The 9,536-nt window shown below is 52.9% G+C and overlaps 1 protein-coding gene across 1 annotated transcript in view; it reads right to left on the bottom strand.

Moving 5' to 3' along the window:
• Positions 1-304: 304 nt before the first annotated feature.
• The window catches only part of LOC311317339 (inactive phospholipase C-like protein 2), a gene marked incomplete at both ends in the record, with an annotated part of 72,809 nt that continues 63,577 nt past the window's right edge, over positions 305-9,536 (bottom strand). The window contains 2 exons of the mRNA XM_084448422.1: positions 305-1,129; positions 4,891-5,000. Of these exons, the coding sequence (XP_084304548.1) occupies positions 305-1,129; positions 4,891-5,000 (935 nt within the window). The remainder of the gene's footprint in view (positions 1,130-4,890; positions 5,001-9,536) is intronic.

Genomic DNA, 9,536 nt, shown 5'->3' with positions numbered 1-9,536 from the left:
GGTCTCTACGGCGATCTCTCTCCGTTCAAACCTGCGTCTCCCGTCTCACATGGCGCGCCCCCACCCTAGTCTCCGTTTCGTCTCCCGTCTCATTCCCCCTCTCCCTGCCCTCCCCTCCGGCTAACTCCCTCTCTCTCTCCACCCCTCTCCCCCGGCTCCCCTCTCTCTCCCCCTCCCCCATTCCCACGCCCCGCCCCCTTTCTCTCTCTCTCCCGGCCCCTTCCTTCCATCTCTCCCTCTCTCTCCCCCCCTCTGTCCCCCTCTCCCTCGTCGGGCGGACTCCTCTGTGGGTACAGGCGTTGGGTCAGCAGGCTCTGAAGTGGCCGCCCGTCCCGTACTCGGGGATGGCGTCCAGGGGACCCGCTGCCCTGAGCTGCTGGGGAAACGCCCGGGCTTCAGCTTGGGTGTGGGTCTGGGCGAGGGACTGGATGTGGGTACGGGACTGGGTCTGATTCTGGGACTGGGGTTGGGGATGGAATTGAGAGTGTGCCTGGGCTAGCTGTGCCTGGACTTGCAGTTGTGTCTGGGGTAGTTGTGTCTGGGGCAGTTGTGTCTGGGGCAGTTGTGTGTGGGGAAGATGTGCCTGGGCTTGCAGATGTGTCTGGGGCAGCTGTGTCTGGGGCAGCTGGGTCTGGGGCAGCTGTGTCTGGGGCAGTTGTGTGTGGGGAAGATGTGCCTGGGCTTGCAGCTGTGTCTGGGGCAGCTGTGTCTGGGGCAGCTGGGACTGGGGCAGCTGGGTCTGGGGCAGCTGGGTCTGCAGGGGGTGGTGCTGGGTCTGGGGCAGTTGGGTCTGGGGCAGCTGGGTCTGCAGGGGGTGGTGCTGGGTCTGGGGCAGTTGGGTCTGGGGCAGCTGGGTCTGCAGGGGGTGGTGCTGGGTCTGGGGCAGCTGTGTTTGCAGGGGGTGGTGCTGGGTCTGGGGCAGCTGGGTCTGGGGCAGCTGGGTCTGGGGCAGCTGGGTCTGGGGCAGTTGGGTCTGGGGCAGTTGGGTCTGCAGGGGGTGGTTCTGGAGCTGGAGTTGGGGCGAGGAGGCTCCGTTCTTGCTCAGCCCGCAGGACTGGGCGGCACAGTGGATCTGGCGCAGCGTGTCCAGCGCCTCGCTCTTGGCGTGCTTCAGCAGGTCCGCCTGACCCTGAGAGAGAGAGAGAGAGATAGACAGAGAGAGAGAGAGAGAGAGAGAAACACATAACCAGAGATGTCATCACAGTCGCTCAGGTACTATCGCTTGAGACAGTGTCTAACACACACACACACACACACACACACACACACACACACACACTCACAGTTTTATCCGATTATATTTAATCATATTAGGGGGAACGGAAATGAACAAAACCATCTCTCACAACCATTTCCTGTGTGCAGCAGCTCAAACATAGCTGAGGCTGCTGATCGTATCCAGATAAGCTACTCAAATCAACAATACTTCCTGTGTGTTTCACAATGTAACGTATTTCTGAATACAGACCAAGCAGTGTACGAGAGAACAGTGTACAAGAAAAACTACACGGCAATAAACAAATTCTGATTCTAAGAGGCTCTGAAGTTGCGATACATTCATTCGGCCAGCAGGGGTCAGTCTACAACAACTCTGTTTGGTGGGGTTGTCAGTCCTCTTCCACAAAGCTCCTTTACCTTTCATCTGTTGATAAGAGATACCATACAATTGTCTTGGTCTCCCTCTTTATTTGGGAACATCCCAGAGAGGAGACCCAGCCGGATGGGGAGGAAGCGGTCGCGGCAGCTATCCCGCTTTATGGCGCTGTAAAATCTTGGGCGGTTTCCGTTGCCTTGGTTCTGTGAGTTTGGAAGAGGTGAGTCCACACGGCGCTGAGCGTGTAGGGCTTCACAGAGCTGGGTTGGGCGGAGTCATTGGCCCGGTTGGGCGGAGTCATTGGCCCGGTTGGGTGGAGTCATCTGTCCGGGGGGGTGGAATCGGGATTCTAACCCGCTCAGAGCGGCGCCGACGGACCGTCAGGGTTCCCGCCTCCTCTCCAGCCACACCCCTCGACAGCCCGTGTGGAACACCAGCAGACCGTCCCCTCCTCCTCCGGACTTTGAACATCTCCACACAACCTCACACACTCCTCCACGCCCAGACCTCCAGCAGCTGGTGGGACCACGAGGACAGGGGGCTGCTGCTACAGCCAAGGAGCACTTCAGTAACGTTACAGACTCTGTCTGAGAGCATGTCGGTAACGTTACAGACTCTGTCTGAGAGCATGTCAGTAACGTTACAGACTCTGTTGTCTGAGAGCATGTCAGTAACGTTACAGACTCTGTCTGAGAGCATCTCAGTAACGTTACAGACTCTGTTGTCTGAGAGCATGTCAGTAACGTTACAGACTCTGTCTGAGAGCATGTCAGTAACGTTACAGACTCTGTCTGAGAGCATGTCAGTAACGTTACAGACTCTGTCTGAGAGCATGTCAGTAACGTTACAGACTCTGTTGTCTGAGAGCATGTTCAGTAACGTTACAGACTCTGTTGCATGAGAGCATGTCAGTAACGCCGCTACCTGAACAGCCGTAGAACACAATCCAGCAGCATGAACCAATCATGCGTTTGAAGATAGAGAGAAAAAAAAACACATGAATTATATAAGCTATGACTCACAGGGCCTGAACTAAGCCAGCAGACGGCTTGGTCTGTGGTACCAGAACCAAATCACGATGGGGTGGGCGCGGGGTATCGCGTCATGCCCCCGGAGAGAGCTCCTCTGGAGGCTGGCTGAGACGCCGCCGCCCAAAAACCGCCGGTCCCCTCCTCAGATACGCCCCGCGGCCGTTTGTCTGATGATTTTTTTGTTTTTTTACAGTACACTAGAACCGCCTCCAATCTACGGAACAGATCTGAGCGCGTGAGTCTGAGAGAGGAGGAAGGGTTAGAGAGATGGAGTTTGCGGGAGTGGGGGAGGAGATTCGGGAGGGTTGGGGGGGGGGGGATTTGGCTCATATCCATTCGTGGAGGAGGAAGCTTTGTTTTTTCAGTGGATAATGAGCTGATAAGTCCTTTGATCCAGACCAATACCTCCGGCCGACGAGCAGGTGCTGCTGGAGGAGGAGAGTGATATTTACAGCACCCCCCCCCCCCCCCCCCCCCCCCCGAACACTCGGGCTCACAGTGTTCAGAGCCTCTAATGTTGCTATGAAAGGAATCCATTATATTCTCCTGGCACTCTTTCTCTCGTAGTCTGTGTCTATCTCTCTCTCTCCGTCTCTCTCTCTCTCTCTCTCCATCTCTCTCTGTCCGTCTCTCGCCGTCTCTGTCTCTCTCCCCCTCCATCTCTCTCTCTCTCTCCGTCTCTCTCTCTCTCCCTCCATCTCTCTCTCTCCGTCTCTCTCTCTCTCTCCGTCTCTCTCTGCCTCTCCGTCTCACTCTCTCCCTCCATCTCTCTCTCCCCATCTCTCTCTCTCTCCCCATCTCCCTCTCTCTCTCTCCCCATCTCTCTCTCTCTCTCCCCATCTCCCTCTCTCCCTCTCTCTCTCAGAGAGAGTTGGCAGGCAGGCTGTGCCCCCGGTCCCGGGGGGCTGTGGATCTGGAGAGGGCGTCTGGTGGTGAGGAGACCGGGCGAGGCTGCCAAGCCCGCCGTCCACCGCCAAGTCCTGACAGATTTCCTCTGCGAGGAACAATGATGAACACCGACGACAATGTGCCCATGTGTGAGAGGAGAGGAGAGGAGAGGAGAGGAGGGGAGAGGAGTGGAGAGGAGGGGAGATGAGAGGAGAGGAGAGGGGAGGAGAGGAGAGGAGAGGAGAGGGGGGGAGAGGAGGAGAGGAGAGGAGAGGAGAGGAGAGGAGAGGAGAGGAGAGGAGAGGAGAGGAGAGGAGAGGAGAGGAGAGGAGAGGAGAGGAGAGGAGAGGAGAGGAGAGGAGAGTGTGGATGGGGGATTCAGTTTGTGTGTGCACCTGTTAGGCGGCTTAAGAGCTTAGGTTCTCCCAATTCCACAAAGGGAGCCCAGGCTTGTTGAAGGGAGATCCGGTCCGATCCGGTCCGCGTACGACGCCCCCCTCCCCCCCCCCCGCGGCCGTGAGACCGGCCCCTACGCAGACAGAGGAGCGCAAACAGCGCCACCCCCCCTTCGTCTTTTGTCGGCGAGCAACAGCCCCTGAGGAGGCGGGGCCCCGGCGCCGCCGTTCGGCCCGGACCCGAGGGATCAGCTGGCCCTCCGCCAGCAGAGACCCGCCCCCGGGGGCCGACACTTCACTCAGTCCGACATCATTACCGGCCCCAGACGAGTGGGAACAGACACATCACACATTCCTGCTCCGGCTGGCTGGCTGGACAGGATAGGACAGGACAGGCAGCCAATTAGAAGTGAGGATGTGTGTCATGGCGGCCGGGCTGGCGGTGTTGTCGGCCTCGCCGTTCGTTACCTGTGGGTCATGATTCATCCGCAGGCGGAGAAATGACAGGTCAGGTGGATCTTATCTGCGTCACAGATGGGGAGAGAGACGTTTGGGCACGTCCGCTGGGGCCTACATGTGTGTGTGTGTGTGTGTGTGTGTGTGTGTGTGTGTGAGTGTTACAAACAAATGTGTGCAAATCTTATCATGTTATCATGTTGGCCCACAAATAAACATCTGTAGCTTGGAGCAGCATTGGCAATTAATTAAGAGATTTAAGGATTAAAGAAGGCAGACCCAATTAGCCAAGCAGACATTTTAAGTGTGTGTGTGTATGTGTGTGTGTGTGTGTGTGTACGTGTGTGTGTGCGTGCGTGCGTGTGCGATTATGTGTTCCCGGTCTGGTGGAGGGGGAACGCATACAGGGGGCCAACAGAACGCAGCCCTCATTAGTACAGCTGCGCTAAAAAACCCTGGGTGACCTTGAGCCGGGGGTCGTGCACACAAGCCTGTAGCTACGCTTTCGTCGTGGGCATCCTCTCACCTTGAGCACGGTGATGTTCCAGGCGTAGCTCTCCATGGCCTTCTGGAGCTTCCGGCCCTTCAGACCCTCCTTGGCCCCGATACGGTGCAGGTCCTCGTGGAAGTCCAGCCCTGGACGAAGGCAGACAGACACAGAGAGGATTGAACGGGTTCGTCGTTCACGCCCTGGCGCTCCCTGCTGATGCAGGAGAACGATCGGACGCAGTGATTGTGTCTCCTCGGCCCTGATTGGTCAGGGGCGGAGCCCTGTAAGGCTGCCCCCCCGCCCGGCTGTCCAGCTCTGCCCCCGAGTGAGTCTGGACTCTCAACCCCCCCCCCCCCCCTTCCATCTCCTCCTCTGATCCAACCCTCCCCTTCCATCTCCTCCTCTGATCCAACCCTCCCCTTCCATCTCCTCCTCTGATCCAGGATCAGTGTGTTCCTGTTAAAGTGTGCCACCCTGTTCCTGTCGAAAACCTGACCCCTTTTCCTCTCTCTCTAAACTCCCAGAACCACCTGGTTCTGCACACACACACACACACACACACACACACACACACACACACACCCTAACGCATGCACACACACACACGTTAACACACACACAGCCACAGTTCAGAGCACCCCAGGCTTGAAAGACGATATAAGGGGAACAAGAGAAGGTTATTACTGGCCAATCAGCTGGCCCTCCTTCATAGCAGCGTTGTAAGTGGGGCAGGGAGGTGTGAATAGTGATACGATCAGCGCAATAATAAAGGTGAGCAGCACCAAGGGTTCGACCAGAGGTCCTTCCTCTCTCCTTCCTTTAGATTCACTCAGTTCATGGTGAGTATATGATGACCCCTGGGACTGGAACTGACCTAATACTAAGACAATAGCTGTGTTCGGAATCGCTCCCTATTCACTATATAGTGCACTATATAGGGCATCAGCCATTTTGTTTGTAGTGTGTTGTAGTGTGGAATTTTCGTTCCCTATATAGTCCACCATTTATTACCCACAATTCACCTTGATTTGCAGGGAACAGTGCATGTAGCCTACATTTTCTCCGCTCCCTAGGTAGTTCACTACATGGTGAACCCCATATAGGGAACAGGGATTGAGGGAACGAGGGACTGAGGGAACGAGGGAGCGATTCCGAACACAGCTTATGTCTCTATAGTGTAACTGTACGGTCCAAGGAGCTCACATACCTTGAACTTCAGTGCAGCCCATTCATTTATTCATTCATTCATTCATTCATTCATTCATTCATTCATTCATTCATTCCTCTCAGAACGACATTTAGAGATGGCCGACGAGTGATGGGATGAACTGAGGGCATGTGGGGTGTACCTGTTCTCCCCCACCTGCTATAAAAACCCCTCTACTCTTTCTTTAGTACGTCCAAATACGTGCGTTAGTGTGGGACGCCCTCGTGTTGGATGTCCGTGTGTTGGCTCCCACAGCAACAGTTTGCTGACTGGCAGCTCCTGGCTTTCTCTGGTCTGGTCTCACTCAGTCTTGGTATCTCCCCATACAGATGCGTTTTTGTACGGCAGCATGCTGGTTCTGCTGTAACACCCCTGGTGACTGATTCTGATGTGTTCAGAGCCATTTCACTACTACTGGAACACTAGGGCTGGGTATCGAGTCGAATTTCAAGAATCGATTCGATTCCGATTCACAAGGTTCAGAATCGATTATCACGATTCAATTCGATTCGATTCAATATCGATTCGGTTAGTGTTACTAAAACCAGTTTTTTAGCTGTAACCTTAATTACATGACTGCCAAGTTATGCAACACATCAATACTAGGACTGGGTATCGATACTGATTTCCAAAAATGAATGAATGAATGAATCATTGAATGAATGAATGAACTATTCATTCCTTAATTTATTCATTCATTCATTAAAGAAAAGATCGATTTTGGGATTCATGAATCGATTCTTTTTTTTTCTTTTTCAATTTTATTTGGAAGGGACCATGTGCAATTAAAACATAAATGTAAAAACATTTGATGCATCGCACCAGAGTTAGCCTTAGGCTAATTTGCATCTGCAGTCCCTGTAAACAGGTAACAGATAAAAACAACAAACATAATAAGTAAAACAAAGTACAATACAGATGACAGCATTACATTAAGACACTCACTCTTTCACATTCATCAGTCTGATTCTGAATCATTTGATTCAGAATCGATTCAGAATCGATTAATCGATTTTTTAAATCCAGCCCTATGGAACACCTCTGCTACCATCACATTACTGCTGAACCCCAGAACTAGTGAACTCCCCCTAATGTCTGCCGAACCTCTGCAGGATATACAGACTTGTGTGAACATGGTGTTTTTTTTTTACAGCTCACTTTTCTGGCCCCCGCGTAAAACTGTTTTTTTGCTTCCCTCTGGAATATGTAGGGGTGGGACCTATGCCCACCCCCCCCCCCCCCCATTGCTCTCTGTAAAGCACATTGTGTTGCCTCTGTGTATGAAATGCGCTATATAAATAAAGTTTGATTTGATTTGGGTTGGTGGGGGGACAGGTGAACATGGTGGGCTGGTGGGGTGACAAGTGACAGGTGAACATGGGGTGTTGGTGGGGTGACAGGTGAACATGGTGAGCTGGTGGGGTGACAGGTGAACATGGTGTGCTGGTGGGGTGACAGGTGAACATGTTGGGGTGACAGGTGAACATGGTGTGCTGGTGGGGGGACAGGTGAACATGTTGGGGTGACAGGTGAACATGGTGGGCTGGTGGGGTGACAGGTGAACATGGTGTGCTGGTGGGGGGACAGGTGAACATGTTGGGCTGGTGGGGTGACAGGTGAACATGTTGGGGTGACAGTTGAACATGGTGTGCTGGTGGGGGGACAGGTGAACATGGTGGGCTGGTGGGGTGACAGGAGAACATGTTGGGGTGACACTTGAACATGGTGGGCTGGTGGGGTGACAGGTGAACATGGTGGGGTGGGTGGGGTGACAGGTGAACATGGTGTGCTGGTGGTGTGCTGAGTGCGGAGGTGGATGAGTTCTGGTGACGGGGGGGAGACAGACACTCGAACACACCGGTAGCTGCTGGAAATTAAATGATCTTGAGGGAAGTCATCACACAGCCTCCTGGAGCATTTAATTCCCTGGTAATTAAACATTTCCCTCCTCTCCACGGCACTCTTACTGTCACTTTAACGTCTATGAAATTGGAGTGAACAACATGCAGCCCCATGGCTTACTGAGGCTGGAGCTCAGGCTTTGATTCATGTGAGAGGGAGAGGGAGAGAGAGAGAGGAGAGAGAGGGGGGGGAGAGAGAGAGAGGGGGAGAGAGAGGAAGGAGAGAGAGGAGAGAGAGAGGAGAGAGAGAGGAGAGAGAGAGGGGGAGAGAGAGAGAGGGGGAGAGAGAGGGGGGAGAGAGAGGAGAGAGAGAGGGAGGGAGAGAGAGGAGGGAGAGAGGAGAGAGAGAGAGGGGGGAGAGAGAGAGAGAACGAGAGACAGAGAGAGAGAAAATAGTTTTGCGTCCACTGTTTACTCCCTGCATGTCATTAAGATTGTTAGGCAATTATGATGGAGAGAGAGAGAGGGAGAGAGTGAGAGAGAGGGAGAGAGGGGGGGGGGGAGAGAGAGAGTTCTGCAAATCCATTCTCCAAATGCAACAAAATACCCCAAACAACACAGGCAGAGCACAATACCTATGGGCAGAAATATGTGTCACTAGAAACCAAATTTGAATTATTGATATGTTTTGCCTCAGCTGCCATTCCCTCTTGTATTTCCCAATATTCTGATCTGAATCTTCTTCTTCCTAGGAAGTCTGACTTCCCACGCATGAAAAATCACCAAACTTTGCACACAGGTCCAGTCCTTCGCCAAGTCCTCAACTGGCATTGTGGGTTTCCTGATGGTGGCGCTACGGCAACCGTCTACATTTTAAAACTTAAAAAAATCATAATAAATCAGCCGTACTGTATGTGCTATCACTTTGCAACTACCACCAAAACGTAGGCCCAAGTGAGCCGAGACTTCCAGATGCTTCAAGATGGCAGGAATTATGAAGTGAGAGACGCGGCTCCCTAGGAGAACAGAATGCACCCACTGCTTACAAAAAGAGGTGGAAACCCAGCTTCACTTTTTAACTACCTGCCAACAGAACCATGACATTATTTTTAACTACCTGCCAACTGCGCCGATACATATTTTTAACTATCTGCCAACTGTAGATAAGACATCATAGACACATACTTCCCAAAGATTACAAACACCCCAAAAGATTTTGAAAACATGACTACCTTAATAATAAAAAACTTCCATATCTGCTGGGTACTTTTTGCTTTGACAATGTAAACAAACTTTTCCCATGTAAATAAAGACTTTGAGTTGAGTTGACAGGAGAGAGAGGAGAGAGAGACAGGAGCTGAGAGAGAGAGAGACAGGAGAAGAGAGAGGAGAGAGAGACAGGAGCTGAGAGAGAGAGAGAGAAAGGAGAAGAGAGAGGAGAGAGAGACAGGAGCTGAGAGAGAGGAGAGAGAGACAGGAGCTGAGAGAGAGAGACAGGAGAAGAGAGAGAGGAGAGAGAGACAGGAGCTGAGAGAGAGGAGAGAGAGAGAGGAGCTGAGAGAGAGGAGAGAGAGACAGGAGCTGAGAGAGGAGAGAGACAGGAGAAGAGAGAAAGGAGAGAGAGACAGGAGTTT

The sequence above is a fragment of the Borostomias antarcticus genome (genome assembly GCF_949987555.1).
Source record: "Borostomias antarcticus genome assembly, chromosome: 14".
In the NCBI taxonomy this organism is placed as follows: Eukaryota; Metazoa; Chordata; class Actinopteri; order Stomiiformes; family Stomiidae; genus Borostomias; species Borostomias antarcticus.
The sequence above is the reverse complement of the archived record's forward strand: the minus strand, read 5'-3'. Positions and strand labels throughout refer to the sequence as shown.